Source organism: Erythrolamprus reginae, chromosome 4, assembly GCF_031021105.1.
Source record: "Erythrolamprus reginae isolate rEryReg1 chromosome 4, rEryReg1.hap1, whole genome shotgun sequence".
Classification (NCBI taxonomy): Eukaryota; Metazoa; Chordata; class Lepidosauria; order Squamata; family Dipsadidae; genus Erythrolamprus; species Erythrolamprus reginae.
Genome location: NC_091953.1, coordinates 2,262,159 through 2,287,503, shown reverse-complemented (window position 1 = coordinate 2,287,503; position 25,345 = coordinate 2,262,159). Strand labels below are relative to the sequence as shown.

Genomic DNA, 25,345 nt, shown 5'->3' with positions numbered 1-25,345 from the left:
TGCCCAGCGACTAACCGTACTTCTGTCGACTGCAGATTCTCCATAGATGTTTGTGAATGTTCCCAACAGTTTCTTTCTCCACAGTGAGAAATTCAGTGACGACACACTGCTTGTAACATACATCCCTTACAGACGCCGTTTCAAAATACTGCTGGAACTACGCTATCGATCTGAAGAAACAAAATTTACACACAGGCTCCTGACAACTCAAATAATGTATATCTAAAGTTTTGTATTAACACCATTACTGTAGGCTGAGGAAAAAAATGTGGTATGCATTGCTCTCTGAGCGACCCTCGTACTTATTTAGAATAAAATGGAACTCTTTATGGGCCAAGTGTGATTGGACACAGAAGGAATTTGTCTTTTATTTATTTATTGTTAGAGTTGGAAAGGACCATGCGGGTCATCAAGTCCAACCCCCTCCCTAAGCAGGAACCCTATAGCATCCCAGCCAAATGGCCGTCCAATTTCCTCTTAAAAATGTCCAGAGTTTTGGAGTTCACAACGTCCGCTGGTAGGTTGATCGTTCTGACCGTCAGGAAGTTCTTCCTTATTTCCAGGTTGAATCTCTCCTTGGTCAGCTTCCAGCCGTTGTTCCGCGTCCGGCCGTTGTTCCTGCGCCCGCCGGTGTGAGATTTGCCTTTTGCACATGTGCAGCAAGTGAAATCTCTTGGAAGCTCATGCGTGTGAGATTTCACCGATTTTGGGGCAAAATTGGCAAAATCTCACACATGAGAATGTCCTCGCACGAGATTTTACTTGTGCATCTGCAGAAACCAAATCTCGCGTGTGCATGCCTATACATGTGTCGAGGGGTGTGGAAATGTGTGAGCATTTCACTGCCACCAGAACCCCGATTCCAGCCATACGTCCGCAACCCATTACTGCTCCAAAGTTAAATAAATAAGATTTGGACACATCTGGAAAAGTGGTTGCTTCCAATATATCTCTGCGTCCATGGCTTCTGGGGGGGGTTCCAGATGTTCGCTTTTTTTTTGCACATCCCCCGACTGACCCAGCTGCAAGGCACATCGTCTTCATGCTCACGTCCTGTAGAGACCCCTTGCGGGGTGGCTATTCTTCCGGGTTGGTGCCGCACCGCCTGTGGAACTCCTGCCCGTGCTCGTGGAACCACTTGTTGGCCACTGTGGAGAGAGAGATTCGGTGGAGGAAGGATCAAGAGGCCGCCACCCATTGGCCAAGTTGCCATCGTTGCAATTTTCACCAGGTATAATTTACGTCATTCTAACAGGCAGTCCTCAACTTACGAACCACTATTTGAGCCCTGCATTTACGCCGCTAAGCGAGACAAGTCGTTTGGTGAATTTTGTGACTTTTCTTGCCACGGTTGTTAAGTGAATCGCTGAAGTCGTGAAGTGAGTCACACCGTTGTTAAGTGAATCTGGCTTCCACCATTGACTTCCATGGTCACAAAAGGGGATCACGTGACCCCGGGACCGTCATAAATAGGAGTCGGTTGCCAATTTAGACCCCCTACCATGGGGAAGCCACAACCGTCATAAGGGTGAGACAAGGTCGTAAATCACTTTTTACAGTGCTGTTGTCACCGGTTATTAAACGAACGGTTGTAAGTCATAGAAACATAGAAGTCTGACGGCAGAAAAAGACCTCATGGTCCATCTAGTCTGCCCTTATACTATTTTCTGTATTTTATCTTAGGATGGATATATGTTTATCCCAGGCATGTTTAAATTCAGTTACTGTGGATTTATCTACCACGTCTGCTGGAAGTTTGTTCCAAGGATCTACTACTCTTTCAGTAAAATAATATTTTCTCATGTTGCTGCTTCCATATAAGGACTGCTTGCATATAAATTTTGCAGCATAATAGTGAGATAGTGTTAGTGCTATGCATATAACTGTTTGAGTTTGGCAATTTGCTGCACGAATCCCAGCGACCAATTAGGTCCCACAGAGTGGATCTTCTCTGGGTCCCGTCAACTAAGCAATGTCGCTTGGCGGGGCCCAGGGGAAGAGCCTTCTCTGTGGCGGCCCCGGCCTTCTGGAACCAACTCCCCCCAGAGATTAGAACTGCCTCCACCCTCCTTGCCTTTCGTAAACAACTTAAAACCCCACCTCTGCCGCCAGGCATGGGAGAATTGAGATCCTCTTTCCCCCTAGGCCTTTACAATTCTATGCATGGTATGTCTCTGTGTTTGGTTTTTATATTAATGGATTTTTAATCATTTCTAATACCAAATTACTATTGTACACTGTTTTATTGTCGCTGTTAGCCACCCTGAGTCTCCGGAGAGGGGCGGCATACAAATCCAATAAATAAAACAAACAAACAAACATATAAATAAATATATAAATATATAAATAAATATATAAACAAACTATCAATATTGGTTTAAATGAATTATAACACTATAGCTTTAAGAGTTAGTGTTGCAGTTAGCCACAAGAGGGAGCCAGAAGCCCTCTCCCCCCCCCCCCCCACCTCTCCTACTCTGCTATTCATTGCTGATTTCTGGGTTTGCCTGTGTGACTGCTGTATTTGCATCTGGTGGTTTATGTGTTTGTAAGCTTGTTCTGGACGAAGCTATTTGCCAAAGTAAATAATATTTATACACTTAATGTACCTGGTTAAACTGAATTACTACTTGTATCTCTGGGCTATCAGCTGCCACCTCCACGTTTCCTCAGGGCTTTCCTTGGTTAACTCAAGGGTTACTCTGCACACTCCTTAACAGCTTTATTGGCGAACCCCACAACCTCCGCAGTGAAGCATTGCATGGTGCTAGTCCTTAGGAGGTTCGGGCCTCTGCCGTGTTTCCTCGCCTCTGCCGTGTTTCCTCCGTAGATGCACAAAGACAGATCTTGTGGAGTGGGGTGAAACCCCACTTGCTTACCCCACTTGTCTCCAGCCAGGACCGGGCAGCCGGCGTGCAGGGTAGCCTCATCCCCTTGCCCGTTCTTCCGCAGGTTCCACCAGAAGAGAGCGGCGTTCTTGGGAGAGAGGAGAAGGGAAGAGGCTAGAGATGGCGTCCATAACAATAATGCTTCACAGTGATTTTCCAGCCCCCTCTACAGGCGGTTGACAGAATCGGCTTCTTGCCCCCAACAATCTGGTCCTCATTTGATCCACCCCTTGAAAGGAGGGAAGGCTGAGTCGACCTTGAGCCAGTAGTGAGATTTGAACTACTGAACTGCAGCTAGCCTTCCCAGTTAAAGGAAGGAAGGAAGGAAAGAAAGAAAGAAAAGAAAGAAAGAAAGAGATAGCATTAGCATTTCAACCTTGAGCCAGTAGTGAGATTTGAACTGCTGAACTGCAGCTAGCCATCCCAGTTGAAGGAAGGAAGGAAAGAAAGAAAGAAAGAAAAAGAAAGAAAGAAAAGGGAAAGAAAGAAAAGAAAGAAAGAGAAAGAAAGAAAGAAGAAAAGAAAGAAAGAGATAGCATTAGCATTTCAACCTTGAGCCAGTAGTGAGATTTGAATTGCTGAACTGCAGCTAGCCATCCCGGTTGAAGGAAGGAAGGAAGGAAGGAAGGAGGAAGAAAGAGAAAGAAAGAAAAAGAAGAAAGAAAAGGAAGAAAGGGAAAGAGAAAGGAAAGAAAGAAAAGAAAGAAAGAAAGGGAAAGAAAGAAAAGAAAGAGAAAGAAAGAAAGAAAGAGAAAGAACGAGAAAGAAAGAAAGAAAGAAAGGGAAAGAAAGAAAAGAAAGAAAAAAGAAAAAGAGAAAGAAAGAAAGAAAGAGAAAGAAAGAAAGAGAAAGAAAGAAAGAAAGAGAAAGAAAGAAAGAAAGAAAGAAAGAAAGAAAGAAAGATATAGCATTAGCATTTCAACCTTGAGCCAGTAGGGAGATTTGAACTGCTGAACTGCAGCTAGCCATCCCGGTTGAAGGAAGGAAGGAAGGAAGGAAGGAAGGAAGGAATGGAAGGAAGAAGGAAGGAAGGAAAGGAAGAAGGAAGGAAGGAAGGAAGGAATAGTATTAGCATTAGCAATAGCATTTAGACTTATATACCGCTTCAACAATGCTTTCCCAGCTCCCTCTAAGCTGGTTTACCAAATAAGCCTCTTGCGCCCAGCAATCCGGGTCCTCATTTCACCCACCTGGGAAGGATGGAAGGCTGAGTGAATGAATGTGTGAGCAAATAACACAACTGCCACAAAACAGCTTGTAAAATCAGGCACGGTCACATGACAACCCGCTTAATGGTCATCACAACCATAACTGTGGGCTCAATAACACTGAACAAATCAGGAACAGTTTGGGGGTGATCGTGATCCCAGCGTTCTTCCTCCTGCATTATTTAGGAAGGCCAAAATATCATTAAAAGCCTGGCCCATCCTTCGATGTTTGCAATATATATATATATATTCATTTGCCTGTTCCAAAGAGGAAGAGGAGGACGAAGTCACGATTCTGAATCCGCCAGACGAAAATCCCCGGCTGGGAAGGGAATTGCAAACCGGAAGGGGCTCACCTGGACCACCGGGCACGCTGAGATTGGCATAAATAAACGCCGTCGATCCTCCAGCTTCCACCGGACTCAGCTGAGCAAAATAGAGGCAAGAAAGGATGGGAGAGAGAATCATAGAGTCTTAGGGCTAGAAGGCACCTTGGAGATCTTCTCAATGGTATATAGAGACGAGGGGACGCGCGCATGTGCGAGATTTCGGTGGTGGTTTTTTTTTTTTTGCTTCCACGCATGCACAGAAGCAACAAATCTGTCTGAAATCTCACATACACACGTGTCCCCTCACGAGATTTTTGGTTCCTGCCCATGCACAGAAGCAAAAACACTTGGATGTGCGCACGCCAGAGACCCGAAGCTGCGCAGGCATAGAAACATAGAAACCTAGAAGATTGACAGCAGAAAAAGACCTCCTGGTCCATCTAGTCTGCCCTTCTACTATTTCCTGCATTTTATCTTAGGGTGGATTCTATGTTTATCCCAGGCAGGTTTAAATTCAGTGACTGCGGATTGACCAACCATGTCTGCTGGGAGTTTGTTCCAAGCATCTACTACTATTACCGGTGCGGCATCCTCATCTGTACCAGTAGAATCTGCTATTGGCCCCCTCAGCCATTTCTCATTCCAGGAGGCTGCCGGGAGGCCTACTAGGCCGAAAAGAGTGCGTGGGGGAGTGCGGCACTCTTCCCCCCCACACACATGGCCCATTTTTCGTGTCAGGAGGCTGCCGGGAAGTCTACTAGGCCCAAAACAGTGGGTGGGGGGGTGCGGCACTCTTCCCCCCAGACACATGGCCCATTTTTCGTGTCAGGAGGCTGCAGTGAGGCCTACTGGGCCCAAAACAGTGCGGCACTCTTCCCACCCTTTGAGATGGGGGGGGTGTTGTTTCTCCTAGGGAGTGCTGGCAGGCCCACTTCTCTGATTGGAACTTGAACTCAGAGCCTTCTGCAATCTCTCACACTCCCCCTAACCCGAATTCAATTCTTCCACGGATATCTGAGAAACGAGGCAAGGAAACTCACATAGATCATCAACGTCGCAATTCGGTTTCCAGATTTCATCCGATACAGGGGGCTTTTTCTTGACTGGATCAGGAACAGAAAAAAAACGAGATTTTAAAATATATATTACAGTGATACCTTGTCTTACAAAGTTAATTGGTTCCGGGAGGAGGTTCTTAAGGTGAAAAGTTTGTAAGACGAATCAATGTTTCCCATAGGAATCAATGGAAAAGCGATTAATGCGTGCAAGCCCAAAACTCACCCCTTTTGCCAGCCGAAGCGCCCGATTTTGTGCTGCTGGGATTCCCCTGAGGCTCCCCTGCATGGGAAACTCCACCTCTGGACTTCCGTGTTTTTGTGATGCTGCAGGGAAATCCCAGCAGGGGAATCCCAGCATCGCAAAAACGAGCGCTTTCCTGGCAACGGAAGTCCGGAGGTGGGGTTTCCCAGCGAAAGGAGCATCAGTGAAATTGCAGCATCGCAAAAACACCAAAGTCCTAGAAACCCCACCTCTGGACCTCTGTGCTTTTGAGATGCTGCGATTTCACTGAGGCTCCTTTCACTGGGAAACCCCACCTCTGGGGGTGCTGCTGAGACCCTGCAGCATCACAAAAACATGGAAGTCCAGAGGTGGGGTTTCCCATGGAGGGGAACCTCAGGGGAATCCCAGCAGCACAAAAACGGGCGCTTCGCTGGCAATGGAAGTCCGGAGGGAGGGGGGGCATCCCAGCAGCAGCGGTGGGTTTGTAAGGTGAAAATAGTTTGTATGAAGAGGCAAAAAAATCTTAAACCCCAGGTTTGTATCTCGAAAAGTTTGTATGACGAGGTGTTTGTAAGACGAGGTATCACTGTATATATATATCAAGAGCAGCTTTTTGGAAGATCAGCCAGGGAGCTTGCAATGTCTGCATCGTTTGCGTACATGCGTCAGTTCTCAACGTAATCTTTTAATATTTGTCTCCACCTTTATTATTATTTTTTTCTATAAATAAGGTGATGAAATATACCCAACTCTCCCTCCTCCTCCTATTTTCCGCACACCAACTTTGTGAGGTAGGTTGGGCTGAGAGAGAGAGACTGTCCCTAGGTCACCCAGCATTCTTTCATGCCTATGGCGGTACTAGAACTCACCGTCTCCTGGTGATTGGTCCAGAGTCACCCAATTGGCTTTCACGTGTAAGACGGGACTAGAACTCACAGTCACCTAGTTTTGTAGCCTAGAGCTATTAAATCCCTAGTCTTTCCTTTTTGAGAAAATATTTCATTATCTATGAAGCTATTTTTGCCTCTGAAGATGGAGAAAATCTGTTGTCACATGCAGTAGCTTTGCAATAGGTTTACTCACCGTTGCGTGGTCAAAGTGGGGCTCATAGTGGCCACCCAGCCCGTAGTTGACCACTTGGAGGTATTCCGCGTAAGGGGTGCCGGATATTCAAGCCCGTTAAGGCCGCAGCCCGCCGACCCAGCGATCTGATCACGGGATCCAGGTTGTCCTTCAGCCAAGCACTGAAAAAGATCCAGAAGTAGCTGCAGTTAGCCACAAAAGGGCTTCTGCCAGAGACTTTGGAACTGCCTGCCTCCAGAAGTTGTGGGCGCTCCAACACTGGAAGTTTTCAAGAAGAGATTGGACGGCCATTTGCTTAGAACCAGGTAGGATCTCCTGCCAGAGCAAAGGGTTGGACTAGATGACCTCCAAGTCTCCTTCCAACGGTGCACTTCTGTTATTCTGACTTAATCTGTAACACTAATCAAAGTAGGGCAGAGGAGGAAGAAGAAGAAGAAGAGGAAGAAGAAGAAGAAGGAAGAAGAGGATGAAGAAGAAGGAGAAGAAGGAGAAGGAGAAAAAGGAGAAGAAGAAAAAGGAGGAGAAGAAGAAGGACAAGGAAGAAGAAGAGGAAGAAGAAGAGGAAGAAGAAGAAGGAAGAAGAGGATGAAGAAGAAGAAGGAAGAAGGATGAAGAAGAAGAAGGAAGAAGGAAGAAAGAAGAAGAAGGAAGAAGAGGAAGAAGAAGAATAAGAAGAAGAAGAAGGAAGAAGAAGGAGGAGGAGGACGAGGAAGGAGGAGGAAGGAGGAGGACGAGGAGGAGGAGGACTTTAAGTCCTTGGTGGTTTCTGAGCTTGGCTGTTTTCTTGCAGACGTTTCATGACCCAACCATGTAATATCATCAGTGCTAGAAGTGAGGGGGATTTGTGGAGAGGAGGAGGAGGAGGAAGAAGATGTGGAGGAGGAAAACGGTGGGGTCCTTAGTGTTCTCTGTTATTCTCTTGCAGACATTTCATGACCAAACTAGGTGATATCATCAGTGCTACAATGAAGTGGGGTTTGTGGAGCAGGAGGAAGAGGAGGAAAAAGAGGAGTAGGAGTAGGCAACAACAGTGGAGTTCTTGGTGCTCTCTGAGCTTGGCTATTTTCTTGACCCAACTATGTAATGTCATCAGTGCTAGAAGGGAGGAGGAGTTACAGAGTGGAGGACGAAGAGAATGGGAGGAGGAGGAACAGGGGAAGAAAAAGACAAAAAAAGAGAAGGAGAAAGAAGAAAGAGAAGGAGGAGAAAGTTACTCATCTTTTCTTTTATGTACACTGAGAACTTATGCGTCAAAGACAAATTCCTTGTGTGTCCAATCACACTTGGCCAACAAAGAATTCTATTCTATTCTATTCTGTTCTTTTTTGTTCTGTTCTAAATTGTTATTCTATTCTAAAATTCTATTCTATTCTTATTCTATTCTATTCTAAATTCTTATTCTATTTTATTCTATTCTAAAATTCTATTCTTATTCTATTCTAAATTCTCATTCTATTCTTATTCCTATTCTGTTCATTCTATTCTATTTTATTCTATTCTAAATTTATTCTATTCTACTCTGAATTCTTAATTTATTCTACTCTACATTCTATTCTATTTTCTTATTTTATTCTAGTCTATTCTAAATTCTTCTTCAATTCTATTCTAAATTCTTATTCTATTCTTATTCTATTCTAAATTCTTATTCTATTCTACTCTGAATTCTTAATTTATTCTACTCTCTATTCTATTTTCTTATTTTATTCTAGTCTATTCTAAATTCTTCTTCAATTCTATTCTAAATTCTTATTCTATTCTACTCTGAATTCTTAATTTATTCTACTCTGCATTCTATTCTATTCTATATTCTTATTTTATTCTATCCTAGTCTAGTCTAAATTCTTATTCAATTCTAAATTCTTATTCAATTCTATTCTAAATTCTTATTCTATTCTTATTCTATTCTATTCTAAATTCTTATTCTATTCTTATTCTATTCTTTAAAAAAAAACATCCAATAACAAACTTTCCACAACCATTCCCGCGCATATTGCTCATCAGTATTGAAAAGACTCCAAATGGACCGATTCTGATCCGAGATCCGTCAATCCAGGCTGGATCCGTTTTCTACAGAGCCCCAAAGGAGGTCGGGAGAGAGGGAAGGAGGCGAGCGAGCGAGAAAAGAGTTAACTGCTCTTCTCTTTCTGTAGCTGGAGAATCGCTTTAGGGTTTTTCCTGTGTGCGCTGCAAAATTCAGCCGTGAGATCATGAAGGATGTTTGAGGGGCGGCTGTGCAACTAGAGCAACTTGGGACGTACATGTATAGATCTAGATATATTTTCTCCCTCTTTCTTGGCATTTCAAGAGAGAGTGTGGAGTCATTTCCCTTCCACTCAGACAGACGCTCCCGGGAAAATGATTCATGGTGGTTATAAACTCATCCCTCTGGAGCAGAGCATGTGTGCACCAAGACGAATTCCATGTGCGCACAATCACACTTGGCCAATGCAATTCAATTCTGTATTGTATTCTAAGTAAAGGAATAAAAATAGGAAAAAGAAGAAAGAGAAGGAGAGAGGGAGAAAAGAAATATTGAAGGAAAGGGATGAAAAGAAGGAGGGAAGGAAGGAAAGAAGGAAAGAAGGAAGGAAGGAAGGAAGGAAGGAAGGAAGGAAGGAAGGAAGGAAGGAAAAGATTGTAAGCTGTCCACTGTGGTAGAACAGTGAAATGGATGGGATATACAATGTATGTAATAAATAAATCAATAAAAATAAGAAAAGAATGTGAAAGTGAAGGAGGATTGAGGGAGGAAAGAAGAAAAGGGAGGGAGGGTGGAAGGAAGGAAGGAAGGAAGGAAAAGATTGTAAGCTATCCACTGTTGTACAACAATGAAATGAGTGGTGTATACAATATAGGTAATAAATAAATCAATAAAAATAGGAAAAGAATGTGAAAGAGAAGGAGGAGGGAGGGAGGAAAGAAGAAAAGAAAGGAAGGTAGAGTGGAAAGAAGGAAGGAAGGATATTGTAAACTGTCCACTGTTGTAGAACAGTGAAATGGGTACGTAAGCAGTATATTTAATGAATAAATGAATGAAAATAGGAAAAGGAGAAAGAGAAGGAGGAGAGAGGGAGGAAGGAAATATGGAAGGAAAGAAGGGATGAGAGGAAGGAAGTAAGGAAGGGATGAGAGGAGGGGAGGAGAAGAAAAGGGAGAGAAGAGAAGAGAGAAGGGGAAGGAAGGAGAAAATGAAAGGAGGAAGGAAGATAGGGAGGAAAGAGGAGAAGGAAAAGGAGAAAGAGGAGGAGAGAGGGAGTAAGGAAATATTGAAGGAAAGTGAGAAATATTGAAGAGATGAGAAAAAGGAAGGAAGGGATGAAAGGAAGAAAAGGAAGAGAAGAGGAGAGGAAAACAAAAGGAAAGAAAAAAAGGAAGGAAGGAAAAGAAGAAAGGAAGATAGGGAGGGAAGAGAAGGAGGAGAAGGGAAAGGAGAATTCTGGGAGTTGGTGTCCACCCTTTTTACCTCTGGCTGATCCGATAGTCCACTCGTTCCTGTTTCTCTCCTGAAGCCACCACGGATCTCTGCAACTGGAGGGAGAAACAGAGAAAGAGGGATGAAGGAGAGAGAGAGAAAAGGAGAAGGAAATAGAGGAGAGGAGAAAGAACAGCCTGTTGAGCGACCATTCAAACTCACAACTTCACTGAAAAAAGGGACTTGTGACGGTTATTCTCTCTCTGATGACCACTGCAGCCGTCCCTCCGGTTCGAAATGGGACAAAATTCAGATGTTTTGGTCACTGACTCAGACGTACGACGGTTTCCCAGGTTCACATGATCCCCTTTTGCGATCGTCTGACAATGTCCGTGGGGAAGCCAGGTTCACTTAACGACCCTGTGACTAATTGTAACACCGGCAGTGATTCACTTAATGACTGTGGCAAGTAAAGGTTGTAAAATGGGGGGGAAACACATTTAACGGCTGCCTCACATTGCAACAGAAATGTTGGGCTCCATTGTGGTTGTAACTTGATGGCAGATTCTTCCTTCCTTCCTTTTTTCTTTCTTTCTTTCTTTCCTTCCTTTCTTTTTTCTTTCTCTCATTCTTTCTTTCTCTCCCTCCCTCCCTGTTTCTTTTTTCTTTCTTTCCTTTGTTTCTTTTTTCTTTCCTTCCTTCATTTCTTTTTTCTTTCACTCTCATTCTTTCTTTCTTTCTCTCATTCCTTCTTTCTCTATCTCCCTCCCTCCCTCCCTATTTCTTCCTTCCTTTTCTTTCTTCCCTTTCTTTCCCTTTCTTTCTTTCTTTCTTTCTTCATTCCCTCTCATTCTTTCTCTCTCTCTCATTCCTTCTTTCTCTCCCTCCCTCCCTCCCTATTTCTTCCTTCCTTTTCTTTCTTCCCTTTCTTTCTTTCCCTTTCTTTCTTTCCCTCTCATTCTTTTTCTCTCTCTCTCATTCCTTCTTTCTCTCTCTCTCTCCCCTCCCTCCCTCCCTTCTTTCTTTCTTTCTTTCTTTCCTTCCTTCTTTCTTTCCTATCTTTCCTAAAAGATGACTTATTATCTTCCTTCCTTCCTTCCCTTCCTTCTTCCCTTCTCCCAATCTTTTGAAAGGAATCTTTAATTTCTCTAATGCCTCTACTACTACTATGACTGGACGGAAACTGCTTCAAGATTTGCAGCCACGGGAAGAGGCATTAAACTAAGAAAACGCATAGAATGGAGAGGGAAAAGAAACTATGCAAAATATTGGAGAAATAGGCATCAAAACGCAGGTGTCTTTTAGAGAAAACTCTCAGGTAAAAACATCTTCTCCTGTTTAACGAGTCTTAACTGATTTAGAAGAACGAACAAGAAGAATGCGACCGATTCACAAAAAAAGGAAAAAGCCAACAAGATCCAGAATTAAGATTAACTGCAAATCCTCGATTTACGACCACAATTGAGGCTTATATTTATATTGCTACACGAAATTATAAGATTTGTCCCGTTTTTATGAGGTTTTGGCAACGTTGTTAAGCAAATCACGGCGGTTAAGTCAGGAACAGGCGGTTATTATTACGTGAATCTGATTTCCCCACTGGATTTGTTTGCCAGAACGTCACAAAAAGTGACCCCACGGCCCCATGTTAGGGCCACCATCATAGATACGAGATAGTTGCCAAGCAACTGAATGGATTGTGTGATTGCCACGGTCATAAATGTGAAAACATGATCATAAAGTCACATTTTTCAGTGTCGTTGTAAATTTGAGTCCTCAACTTACGACTACTAAGTCGATTTCCGTTGCTAAGTGAGACATTCGTTACAAATGAGTTTGACCCCATTTTACAACCACGGTTGCTAAATGAATCACCGACGTCGATCAGTTATCAACCTGGTTGTTAAGTGAATCAGTTTTTCTCCGTGGGCTTTGCTTGTCAGAAGGTTGCAAAAAGGGATCACGTGACCCCCCCAGGACCGTCATAAATATGAGACAGCTGCCAATCATCTGAATGAATTGTTTGGTTATAAGGATTCTGCATTGGTCATAAGTCACATTTTTTCAGCGCTGTTGTAACTTTGAACAGCGGCTAAATGAACTAAAGGTAGTCCTTGACTTACGACTACAATCCAGCCCCAAAATTTCCGTTGTTAAGTGGGACATTTGTTACAAGTGAGTTTTATCCCATTTTACAACATTTCTTACCACGGTTGAATCACCGCCGTCAATCGGTTATCAACCTGGTTGTTAAGTGAATCCGGTTTTTCCCCATGGCAGAAGGTCACAAAAGCAGATCACGTGACCAGCAGGACCGTCATAAATATGAGACAGCTGCCAATCATCTGAACGGATTGTTTGATTACAGGGATTCTGCATCGGTTGTAAGTCACATTTTTTTCAGTGGCCGTTGTAACTTTGAACGGTCACTAAACGAACCGTCGTAAGTCGAGGCCTCCCTGTTTCTTTGCCGCAGGAGAAAGGCAGAAGGCGACCGGCCCACCGAGGCACCCAGCCCGCCATCGTCACTTACACCCGGAGCCGCCAACGCCTTGATCTTCTCTGCCTCAAAGGGGGTGACAAAATCGTGGTATAAGGCCAGCTCCGGCTGCGGGTGCAAAACCTCCTTTTTCAGGGGCTGCAGGGTCAGCCAAGGGTTCCGGTTGGTCTCGTAGGAGCAGGAGAGGCGAGGATGGGCTGGCTGAAAGAAGATGGGAACGTGTTGCAAAGTAGCATTTTGTAAAATAGATCACCATTTATTGATGACCGTATCTTTCGGCGTATAAGATGCACCTTTTTCCTCCCTTAAAGAGGCTGAGAATTTGGGGGGCGTCTTATACTCCGAATGTAGCTTTTCTGAAGCTTTTTTCCCCCAGCCTTATCGAGATAGTAACGATTTTCCTGGCTCTTACCTTGCAGGTTCTTTCATTATTACTCTCTCTGAAGATTGTTTTCCCAGCCCTAAGTCCTTGCAGGCTTTTTTTCATTACTCTAACTTGCTCTGAGTAAGTTTCTTTCCAGCCCTAACCAGGTGCTAATGATGTTCCCAGCTCTTAGCAGCTTGCAAGCTCTTTCACTGTTACTCTCTGCAAAGAAGAATGTTTTCCAAGCCCTAAGTCTTTGCAGGGTTTTTCCATTGCTCTACTTGCTCTGAATAAGTTTCTTTTTAGCCCCAACCAGGTTCTAACGATGTTCCCAGCTCTTACTGGCTTGCAGGCTCTTTCATTGTTACTCTCTCCAAATAGGGGGGTATTTTTAAAAAATCCTAACCAGGGGATAAAATGTTGTGCTGAAACTGACCACACTAAGGACACTAGCCAAATTAATACCTGGAAGGAAGATCCCCCCCTATTTTCCTCCCCCCAAACTAAGATGCGTCTTATACTCCAGAAAATACAGTAATTAAATTTGTCTGCCATCGTTCTCGCTGCAAGGCGAGGGACACTGTTGGGAGATTCATGAGGACCAGAAAACATTTTAAGAAACGAATTGGGATCTGGTAGAAGCTAACTATAAGGAAATCAGAATGGGGAAGCTGTTGGAGATGGGAGACCGATGGTTAAGATCTTAAAGTCCAGTGTTATCAGCGAGAGGGGAACAGAGAGAGAGAGAGAAAGAAAAGAAAGAAAGAAAAAAGAAAGAAAGAGGGAGGGGATGGAAGAAAGGAGAGAAGGGAAGGATGAAGGGTAAAAAAAGGAGGAAAGCAAGGGCAGACAGATAGAAAGAGAAAAGGAAGGAAGGAAAGGAGGGAGGAAGGGGAAAGAAAGAGAGAGAGAGAGAGAAGGGAGGGAGGGGATGGAAGAAAGAAGAGAAGGAAAGGATGAAGGGTAAAAGAAGAAGGAAGGAAAGGTTGGACGAATGGAAAGAGAAAAGAAAGGAAAGAAAGAAAGAAAGAAAGGAAAGGAAGGAAGGAAGGAAAAAAGAAAGGAAGGAAAGAAAGACAGACAGACAGAAAGTAAGGAAGGAAGGAAAGAAAGACAGACAGAAAAAAGAAAGAAATGGAAGAAAGAAAGAAAGAAAGAAAGAAAGGGAGGGAGGAAAGAAAGAAAGAAAGAAATGAAAGAAAGAAAGAAAAAAGAAAGAAAGAAAGAAAGCAATGAAAGAAAGAAAGGAAAGACAGAAAGAGAGAAAGGAAAGAAAGAAAAAATGGAAGAAGGGATGGAAGGAAGGAGAGAAGGAAGGGAGCTCAACTCTCTGATAAGGTAGATTGGGATGAGAATGGTCAGTGCCTGGAATGCCCTACCTGACTCTAGAATTTCTTCCCCAAACCCCCAAAACCTTAACCTTAAACTGTCTGTCTGTCCAGAGCAGGACACCAGGGTCTTTCTTGAAGGATGCCACTGCATGCAAACTCTCTACCATTGACCTCACCCCATTTCTAAGAGGTCTGCCAGGGGTGTGCATAAGCGCACCAGCATGCCTACCATCCCTGCCCAAATGTCCCCATGTCCTCAAAACATCTCATGCATACATATTTATACCTTCACGGTCATCTTCTATCTGCTCGACCAAAATAAAGAAAGTACAATAAATAAATGTTGCAGTCCTCCTCTAAAACCCCTTCCTCTTAATGAGGCCTCCCCCTCTGGCCCACCTGAGACCCCAGCCTCTGGCAGAGCTGCTCGTAGGCATCTCGCGTCTCCAGGTGAGTCACATTGGGCCTCTGAACCGCGGGTTTTCCTCTGCCCTCCTCTTGACTTGTCCTCAAAAGCTTCTCGTACTTCAGGATGTTCCTTGCCATCCGCTCGTTGCCTGGATCTGGGGAAGAGAGGGACATAGGGGAAGGTTTGGTAGGGAAGGTTTGTCTATTTGCCGATAATTCTAAAGTGTGCAATAGGGTTGATATTCCGGAAGGCGTCTATAATATGGCAAATGATTTAGCTTTACTAGATAAATGGTCAAAGCAATGGAAACTGCAGTTGAATGTTTCCAAATGTAAAATAATGCACTTGGGGAAAAGGAATCCTCAATCTGAGTATTGCATTGGCAGTTATGTGTTAGCAAAAACTCCAGAAGAGAAGGATTTAGGGGTAGTGATTTCTGACAGTCTCAAAATGGGTGAACGTGCGGTCAGGCGGTAGGGAAAGCGAATAGAATGCTTGGCTGCATAGCTAGAGGTATAACAAGCAGGAAGAGGGAGATTGTGATCCCGCTATGTAGAGCGCTGGTGAGACCCCATTTGGAATAATACTGTGTCCAGTTCTGGAGACCTCACCTACAAAAAGAGATTGACAAAATTGAACGGGTCCAAAGACGGGCTACAAGAATGGTAGAAGGTCTTAAGCATAAAACGTATCAGGAAAGACTCCATGAACTCAATCTGTATAGTCTGGAGGACAGAAGGAAAAGGGGGGACATGATCGAAACATTTAAATACATTCAAGGGTTCAATAAGGTTCAGGAGGGAAGTGTTTTTAATAGGAAAGTGAACACAAGAACAAGGGGGCACAATCTGAAGTTAGTTGGGGGAAAGATCAGAAGTGTGAGAAAATATTATTTTATCGAAAGAGTAGTAGATGCTTGGAACAACTTCCAGCAGACGTGGTTGGTAAATCCACAGTAACTGAATTTAAACATGCCTGGGATAAACGTATATCCATCCTAAGATAAAATACAGGAAATAGTATAAGGGCAGACTAGATGGACTTTTTCTGCTGTCAATCCTCTATGTTTCTAACAACACATCGAGTACCTATCATCATATGTGGTGGACATGCACGAAGGCACGAATATACTGGGTGATATGGTATCTTCATGTGTGTATCTTCACACATTAAGCAGCATATAAATTTAAAGTCAGAAATATTTTTGTTAGGTGTAATCCCAGAAAGTTATGATGAAGGGACGATATACTAAATTCTCCATGTATTGACAGCAGCCGGAATTGTATTAGTGCAATATTGGAAAAATGAGAACACCCCACCCGATGAAAACATAACTCAGAAAATATTGGGACCGCGCAGAAATGGATAGATTGACATTAAAAATAAAAGATAAAGGGGATACAGAGTATTATTCAACATGTTGCCTCCTGAAAAATGATTAAGCGACCAGCCAGGAAACAGCCTGGAAAAAGGCATATACAGTAATAATAATAATAATAATAATAATAATAATAATAATAATAATAATGTCTACGCTTGTAGTCAGTCTGTGCGATCTTTTTGCAGCAGCTGAGTATAATAATAATAATAATAATAGTAATAATTATAATAATAACAATAATAATAATAATAATAATTATTATACTCAGCTGCTGCAAAAAGATCGCACAGACTGACTACAAGCGTAGACACGATGCTGTGGCACAGATGATCCACTGGAACTTGTGCCGGAACTACCATTTACCAGTGGCAAAGAACTGGTGGGATCATAAGCCTGAAAAAGTGGTCGAAAACGAGCAAGCAAAACTACTGTGGGACTTCCGACTCCAGACTGACCGAATTCTGAAGCATAACACACCAGACATTGTGATTGTGGAGAAAAAGAAAGTATGGATCATCGACATCGCAATCCCAGGAGACAGCAGAATTGAGGAGAAGCAGCTAGAGAAATTAGTGAAATACAAAGATCTAAAAATCGAGCCGCAATGACTCTGGCATAAGCCCGTGAAAGTGGTCCCAGTGGTACTTGGCACGCTGGGCGCAGGGCCAAAGGATCTCAGCGGACATTTGAAAACCATCGGAATTGACAAAATCTCCATCTGTCAATTGCAAAAGGCTGCTTTACTGGGATTGGCAAACATAATTCGCCACTACATCACACAGTCCTAGGTGCTTGGGAAGCGCCCGACTGGTGATGAAATACGAAATCCAGCATAGTGATCTCGTTTGCTGAGTTGTATTGACATAATAATAATAATAATAATAATAATAATAATAATAATAATAATAATATTTTTGGGACATTATATGACAGAGGGTTTTAAATTTTTTCAGTTGTTTTTTTAATGGAACCATTAATCAAGAGGAAGAATTCTACCCAGAGAAAATTGGCAGGAGGGTGAAACTTGTGTTTGTAATTTATTTCTGGTTCTACTTTCAGAAAAAAACTGCCACGAATATTCCAGCAGATTGGTTTCCTGACCCACCCACCCTCTTTTGGTTCTTAAAACCTTAAAGGATCCCATCAAATTCTGCAGAACTCTGTTTGACAAACCCTGTTGGATGCCTCTCTGTGTGTTTCTTAGTCTTTTTCTCGAACAAAAGGCAGGGATTGACAGCTGGCTAGAAAAATGCCTTTGTTCCCCCCCCCCCGATCATCTAATGTTTTATTTATTTATTTATTCATTTGTCCAATACACAGATACATAGGAAGAAAAATAGACATGTAGTAATATATATGAGGGTGAAAGTGAACTTAGAGGAGAGGATATATGAAAGGAAGAGAATATATATGATAAATGAAAGAAAGGAAAGACAATTGGACAGGGGACGAAAGGCACACCAGTGCACTTATGTACGCCCCTTACTGGCCTCTTAGGAACCTGGAGAGGTCAATCGTGGAGAGTCTAAGGGAGAAATGTTGGGGGTTAGGGGTTGACACAATTGAGTCCGGCAATGAGTTCCACACTTCAGTAACTCGATTGTTGAAATCATATTTTTTACAGTCAAGTTTGGAGCGGTTCGTATTAAGTTAGAATCTGTTGCGTGCTCTTGTGTTGTTGCTGTTGAAGCTGAAGTAGTCATTGACCGGTAGGACGTTGCAGCATATGATCTTGTGGGCAATACTCAAATCGGGTTTTAGGCGCCGTAGTTCTAGGCTTTCTAGACCCAGGATTGTTAGTCTATTTTCGTAGGATATTGTGTTTCGAGTGGGAGAGTGAAGGGCTCTTCTGGTGAAATATCTTTGGACGTTTTCAAGGGTGTTGATGTCTGAGATGTGGTATGGGTTCCAGACAGATGAGCAGTAGTCTAGGATGGGTCTGGCAAATGTTGGTTTGACTCATCGTCTGAAACTCAGGATAGTGCAAAGTATCACTTACCGGTTTGGAAAAAATAATATCAAACAAGGAACCCTTTAAATTATCTCCAGAAGTTGTGAATGTCCCAACACTGGTAGTTTTTAAGCAGATGTTAGATAACCATCTGTCTGAAGTAGTGTAGGGTTTCCTGCCTAAGCAGGGGGTTGGACTAGAAGACCTCCAAGGTCCCTTCCAACTCTGTTGTTGTTGTTGTTGTTGTTTATTTATTCGATTTTATTTGTTTATTTGATTTTTATGCCGCCCTTCTCCTTAGACTCAGGGCGGCTTACAACATGTTAGCAATAATTCACCTTTCCCCCTCAATAATTCACTTTTTTAATGGAAGGCCTGACCTGTTTGCTGAGAATATAGAAATGGAAGGGGTTGAGTTTTCTCTCTCTCTCTCATCTTTGTGGTATTTTGGAATCTAAATTCATGGCTGCCTCCTCATATTTCTTTGGCAGTGAAGATGTGATGGAATTTATTAAGAACACAATCTTTGCAAGTGGCAGCGTTAGACTGACAGACCAAATAAATCTGGATATATATATTTTTTTTTACGAGAAGCACATACCGTAGTGAAGGAATTCCTGGGACAGCCTTAAGGCCTGAGAAATGTTTCCTGCCTTGTTAAAAAAAAAAAAGATTTCAAAGGGGAAGGAGAAGGGAGAGAGAGAGAGAGAAAAGAAATGGGTAGTTAACATTTTATAGGAATAAAGTTTAAATTTCGGAGCAACCTCTTACAGTCTCAAAAGTCTACAATCTTCACGCTGCGTTTGAAACACGGCCTTGTAGCAAAGCCAAACTCAAAATTGGACACGTGTTAATAAAAATATTATGTTTGGCTGTTTCAGAAGTTTTTCCACTCATAGTTTAGAAAAGGTTAAGTAAAATAATAATACTGTAGTAATAATAATAATAATAATAATAATAATTATTATTATTATTATTATTACTTATTAGATTTGTATGCCGCCCGTCTCCGAAGACTTGGGGCAGCTCACAACAATAATAAAAGCAATAAAACAGTGGAACAAATCTAATATTAAAAGAAAAAATATATAAAATAATAATAATAATAATAATAATAGTAATAGTAATAGTAATAATTTATTAGATTTGTATGCCACCCCTCTCCAAAGACTCGGGGCGGCTCAAAACAATAATAAAAGCAATAAAACAGTGGAACAAATCTAATATTAAAAGAAAAAATATATAAAACCCCAACAATTAAAACCAAACAACACATACATACCAAACATAAAATATAAAAGCCTGGGGGAGGTGTCTCAGTTCCCCCATGCCTGGCGATATAGGTGGGTCTTGAGTAATTTGCGAAAGACAAGGAGGGTGGGGGCTGTTCTAATCTCTGGGGGGAGTTGATTCCAGAGAGCCGGGTCCGCCACAGAGAAGGCTCTTCCCCTGGGGCCCGCCAAGCGACATTTTTTTACTCGACGGGACCCGGAGGAGGCCAACTCTGTGGGACCTTATTAGCCGCTGGGATTCGTGCGGTATTAAACCTTGATTTAATTAGATTTGGGAAGAAACCAATAAAATTTGCATTAATTTATTTTCCCTTTAGCGGGCAAATTTTGCTAAATTCAATTTTATCCAGAACAGCTGACATGATTGATGTAATTATGTAGATATAGATTGAGTACAAATGCTCATTTGGATTTAATGGACATTTGGGTTTAACCGACACTCCTTCTCAGACAGTCCATTAAATGAAGGTTTTGCCTCCAGATGCTTAGCCAGTGGCTGGCGGCTGCAAGGATAAAGGAAAGGGTGAAGGAAGAGTGATACATGGAGAGAGGAAAGGAAAGCAAAATATAGGATGAAAGGAAAGAAGGAAAGAAAGAAATGAAGGAGGGAGGGAGGAGAAGAAAAAGGAAAGAAAGAAAAATAAGGAGTAAAGATAAGAAAAAGAGAAGGAGGGAGAGAAAGAAAGAAGAAAAGAAAGAAAGGAAGGAAGGAGAGGAAGGAAGGAAGAAAAGAAGGAAAGAAAGAAAGAAATGAAGGAGGGAGGAGAAGAAAAAGGAAAGAAAGAAAAATACAGAATAAAGGAAAGAAAAAGAGAAGGAGGGAGAGAAAGAAAGAAAGAAGAAAAGAAAGTAAGGAAGGAGAGGAAGGAAGGAAGGAAAGGAAGGAAGGAAGGAAGAAAGAAAAAGCAGGAGGAAGGGAAGGAAGGAAGGATGGATGAGAAAGAAAAGAAAGAGAAAGGAAGGAAAGGAAGAAAAAGAAAGAGAGAAAAAGACAGAGAGAAAGGAAGGAAGGAAAGAAAAAAGAAAGAAGGAAAGAAAAATGAAGGAAGGAAGGAAGGAAGGAAGAGAGAGAGAAAGAAGAAAAAGAAAGAAAAAAGAGAAAAAGAGAGAGAAAGGAAGGAAGGGAGGGGAGAAAGAAATGAAAGAAAGAAAGAAAGGAAAGAAAGGAAGGAAGGGGAAAAGAAAGGAAGGAAGAGGGGAGTGAAAGAAAGAAGAAAAATAAAGAAACAAAGAAATCAAGAAAGAAAAAAGAAAAGAAAAGAAAAGAGAAGAGAAGAGACTTTGGAATAAGCCACGGAACGTTCCGGAAGCTGCCAGAAGGCTCACCATGAAGGAGGAGAAGGCCAGATGGTCCAGGGCCTCTTCCAGGCTTCCTTCGTCTTCGGTCTTCCAGGTCCCGTAGGAGACGCGGAAGAGCCGCACGGCTTCCTCCATCCACGGGATGGAGTGGTAATAATCCTCCTTATCGTAAGCCACCTGGAAGAAACCAAGGCAGGTCAGGTGTACAATCCACGCATGCGCAGAAGCAACAAATCGCCAAAATCTCTTGCCCGCGTGCGTCCCCTCGCAAGAGTTTGCTTCCTGCGTTTGGGTCACAATTACAACTTTGGTCACGTGATGAAAAATTTGGACTTTTGGCAACTGGGGCTCATATTTATCACGGGCACAGCGTCCTCTATATGTGTGTGTCTCTCTCTGTGTGCATTTGTGTGTGTTGGTGTCTCATGTGATGCCCTTTTGTGACTTGTTGACAAAGCCAGATTCGCTTAGCAACCAGATGACTAACTTGTCCGCTGCAGTGATTCACTTAACAACCGTTAACTACCTGGATGGAGGGGCAGCGTTCCGGTAGCGAAAATGGAGCTGCGCATACAGCTCCGGGTGACCAGTGTGTGTGTGTGTGTGTGTGTGTGTGTGTGCGCGCGTCGGAGCATGATTTGGCTTCTGCGCATGTGCAGGAACCAAAATTTCACAAGAGGAGACGAGGGCACGCAAGATTTCACTCCAATGCACACATGCGTTCCGGATAAGCTTGCGCACCCTCTGGTCACCCATAGCTATGCATGCAACCACACCAGTAGTGGCGGCAAGCAGGAACCCCCCGCCTGAACCATTCCCAAGAAAGGCCATAAAATGGGGCAAAGTCCAGTTAAGAAATATCTGACAGAAATGTTGAGGTAAATTGTGGTTGTACGTGAAGGCCTACCTTTATCCCAAGTATTATTTAACAAGAAAGACCAGTGTGTGTGTGTTTTTTTGTGTGTGTGTGTGGGGAACCCATAATTGGGAATTTCCTTGGCTGAGAATCGTCGCAGTTTCGGTGACTCACCTTCCCGATGTGGAAACAGTCGTCAGCAGACAAGGCGAAATCCTGGCTGGGACGGTAGAGGTCCAGATGGGCCTCACTTGTCATCCGAAATCGGCCTCTGGCCAACTCTTGGACGCTGAGGGCGTAGACGTCCTGAAGCCGCATGAGGGCCCGTGCTGCTCCTTCGAGGTCCTCGAAGAGAGGGAGACGATCCTCTAAGCGGTGATAATTGACCTTCAGGGCTGAAAAGGACCTACATGGATTAGGCCCAGATTATTTACGGGCTGCCATTCGATGTATAAGACGCACCAACATTTCCACCCTCTTTTGGTGGGGGAAGTCCATCTTATACAGTGTTCCCTCGATTTTCGCGGGTTCGAACTTCGTGAACAGCCTATACCACGGTTTTTCAAAAAATATTAATTAAAAAAATACTTCGCGGGTTTTTTTCTATGCCACGGTTTTTCACGCCCGATGATGTCATACATCATCGCCAAACTAATAATTTTTGCAAATAAATAACCAAAAAAAAATATTGTTAATAAATAATTATGTTTATAAATATCAGGATTACTAAGTGCCTTATTCAATGGTGAGTACCAGTAATAATGGTGAGTAAATGGTTGTTAAGGGAATGGGAAATGGTAATTTAGGGGTTTAAAGTATTAAGGGAAGGCTTGTGATACTGTCCATAGCCAAAAATGGTGCATTTACTTCCGCATCTCTACTTCGCAGAAATTTGACTTTCGCGGGCGGTCTCGGAACGCATCCCCCGCGGAAATTGAGGGAACACTGTAGTACGAAAAATACGGCATCTGCCAGTACTGAGGATTGAACTCTCCACCTTGAGAATGCGAGGTCAGCGTCTTCACCACTAGGCCACCATGCCACTCAACAAGGGGGTGGCCGACAGAATTACGACTGAATAAAAACCATCCCCGATTTACAACTGTTCGGTCAAACAGTCGCTAAACGAACGGTTGCAAATCGAGGATTGCTTTTATTTGGCCAATACTCCTGGAGACCTGTTTAAATGAGCTTTTTCTCTCTCTCTCCCCTGGTTAAAGACTTGTGAGGAAGGCGCACCTTGAACATTCTCACTTCCTTCCATGTTGTAAACCACGTTCCTCCAGTCCGACTGCAACCTCTTGATCAGTGCAAAGGCCATCAAGGGGTTTGCCATGGTACCGCTCGGTCCTTGGTGCAAAACATGGATCTTCCGGTAGAACCTGGAAAACAGAAATGGCATTTTGTGGTTATTATTTTATCATTTATCAATCCCTGGAGGTCTTCTAGTCCAACCCCCTTGTTCTGTCTTAGCACCGAGCCCCAGTAATCAGATGCACATCAGAAATCACAAATAAAAGGATTTAATACGTACAACAGTTTCAGCCTTTTAAGAGTCTTGGAAAAGTCTTTTCAGAAAGAGAATTCAATTCTAGCAAAGTCTTATAGAAGCATAGAAACATAGAAGATTGACAGCAGAAAAAGACCTCCTGGTCCACCTAGTCTGCCCTTATACTATTCCCTGTATATTACCTTAGGATGGATCTATGTTTATCCCAGGCATGTTTACATTCAGTTCCTGTGGATTGACCAACCACGTCTGCTGGAAGTTTGTTCCAAGCATCTACTACTCTTGCAGTCAAATCATATTTTCTCACGTTGCTTCTGATCTTTCCCCCAGCTAACCTCAGATTATGTCCCCTTGTCCTTGTGTTCACCTTCCTATTAAAAACACTTCCCTCCTGAACCTTATTTAGACCTTTAACATACTTAAATGTTTCGATCATGTCCCCCCTTTCCCTTCTGTCCTCCAGACTCTACAGATGGAGTTCATGAAGTCTTTCCTGATCAGTTTGATGCTTAAGACCTTCCACCATTCTTGTAGCCCGTCTTTGGACCTGTTCAATTTGATCCATCTCTTTTTTGTATGTGAGGTCTCCAGAGCTGGACACAGTATTATTCCAAACCAGGTCTCACCAGCGCTCTATACAGCGGGATCACAATCTCCCTCTTCCTGCTTGTTATACCTCTAGCTATGCAGCCAAGCATTCTACTCGCTTTCCCTACTGCCTGACCGCATTGCTCACCCATTTGGAGACTGTCAGAAATCACAACCCCTAAATCCTTCTCTTCTGAAGTTTTTGCTAACACAGAACTGCCAATACAACACTCAGATTGAGGATTCCTTTTCCCCAAGTGCATTATTTTACATTTGGAAACATTAAACTGCAATTTCCACTGCTTTGACCACTTATCTAGTAAAGCTAAATCATTTGCCATATTACAGACGCCTCCAGGAATATCAACCCTATTGAACACTTTAGAGTCATTGGCAAAAAAGAAAGAAAGAAAGAAAGAAAGAAAGAAAGGCAGTGGGAAGGAGAGAGAGAAAGAAGGAAAGAAAGAAAAAGAAGCATTGGGGAGGGATGGAGAGAAAGAAAAAGAAAGAAAAAAGGAAGGAAGGAATAGAAAAGAAAGAAGGAGGGAAGGAAGGAAGGAAAGAAAATGGAGAAGGAAAGGATAAAGGGAGGGAGGGATGGAGGGAGGAGAGAAAGAAAGAAAGGCAGTGGGAAGGGGAGAGATAGAAAAAAAAGAAGGAAAGAAAGAAAGAAGCATTGGGGAGGGAGGAAGAGAAAGAAAAAGAAAGAAAAAAGGAAGGAAGAAATAGGAAAGAAAGAAGGAGGGAAGGAAGGAAGGAGAATAGAGAAAGGAAGGATGAAAGGGAGGGAGGAAGGAAGGAAAGAAAGAAAGAAAGAAAAAGAAAGAAAGAAAAAGAAAGAAAGAAAAAGAAAGAAAGAAAGAGAAAGAAAGAAAGAGAAAAAAAGAAAAAGAAAGAGAGAAAAAGAAAGAAAAAAAAAGAAAAAGAAAGAAAGGATGAAAGAGAAAGAAAGAGAAAAAAAGAAAAAAAGAGAGAGAAAGAAAGAAAGAAAAAGAAAGAAAAAAGAAAGAAAAAGAAAGAAAGAAAGAAAGAAAGAAAAAGAAAGAAAGAAAAAGAAAGAAAGAAAAAGAAAGAAAGAAAGAAAGAGAAAGAAAGAGAAAAAAGAAAAAGAAAGAAAGAGAGAAAGAAAGAAAGAAAAAAGAAAGAAAAAGAAAGAAAAGAGAAAGAAAGAAAGAAAAAAGAAAGAAAAAGAAAGAAAAAAGAAAGAAAAAGAAAGAAAGAAAGAAAGAGAAAGAAAAAGAAAGAAAGAAAGAAAGAAAAAGAAAGAGAAAAAGAAAGAAAGAATGAAAAAAGAAAAAGAATAAGAAAGAAAGAGAAAGAAAGAAAAGGCATTGGGGGGGGGGAGAGAGAGAAAGAACGAAAGGAAAAAGGAAGGAACGGAGGAAGGGCAATGGGGGGGGGCATCCCTCCCTCCCGCCTTACCTGTCCAGCTCCCGCAGCCGGCGGGCCTCGTCCTCCAGGTAGGAGCGCAGGTGAGCCAGGAGCGCCTCTTCCGTGCGCAGCGCCCGCCGGATGCTCAGCGTGGAGCTGAAGGTCTCGCCCGGAGCCCCGCGCAGCAGCCCCGCCAGCAGCAGCAGCAGCATCGCGCCCTCTGACGCCCCCCCGCCACGCCCGGGAAGGCCCAGCAGGAGGAGGAGGAGGAGGAGGAGGGGGAATTAGAACC

General features: G+C 42.8%; 1 protein-coding gene across 1 annotated transcript; it reads right to left on the bottom strand.

Moving 5' to 3' along the window:
* Positions 1-359: 359 nt before the first annotated feature.
* Positions 360-25,265, bottom strand: P4HA3 (prolyl 4-hydroxylase subunit alpha 3). The gene is given in 14 exon segments (XM_070751511.1): positions 360-1,148; positions 2,880-3,002; positions 4,462-4,522; positions 5,466-5,528; positions 6,790-6,867; positions 6,869-6,950; positions 10,253-10,317; positions 12,735-12,902; positions 14,796-14,959; positions 18,739-18,790; positions 20,756-20,905; positions 21,759-21,979; positions 22,824-22,966; positions 25,105-25,265. Coding segments are annotated over 14 exon segments (1,602 nt in total). The 3' UTR covers positions 360-1,077.
* Positions 25,266-25,345: the final 80 nt, after the last annotated feature.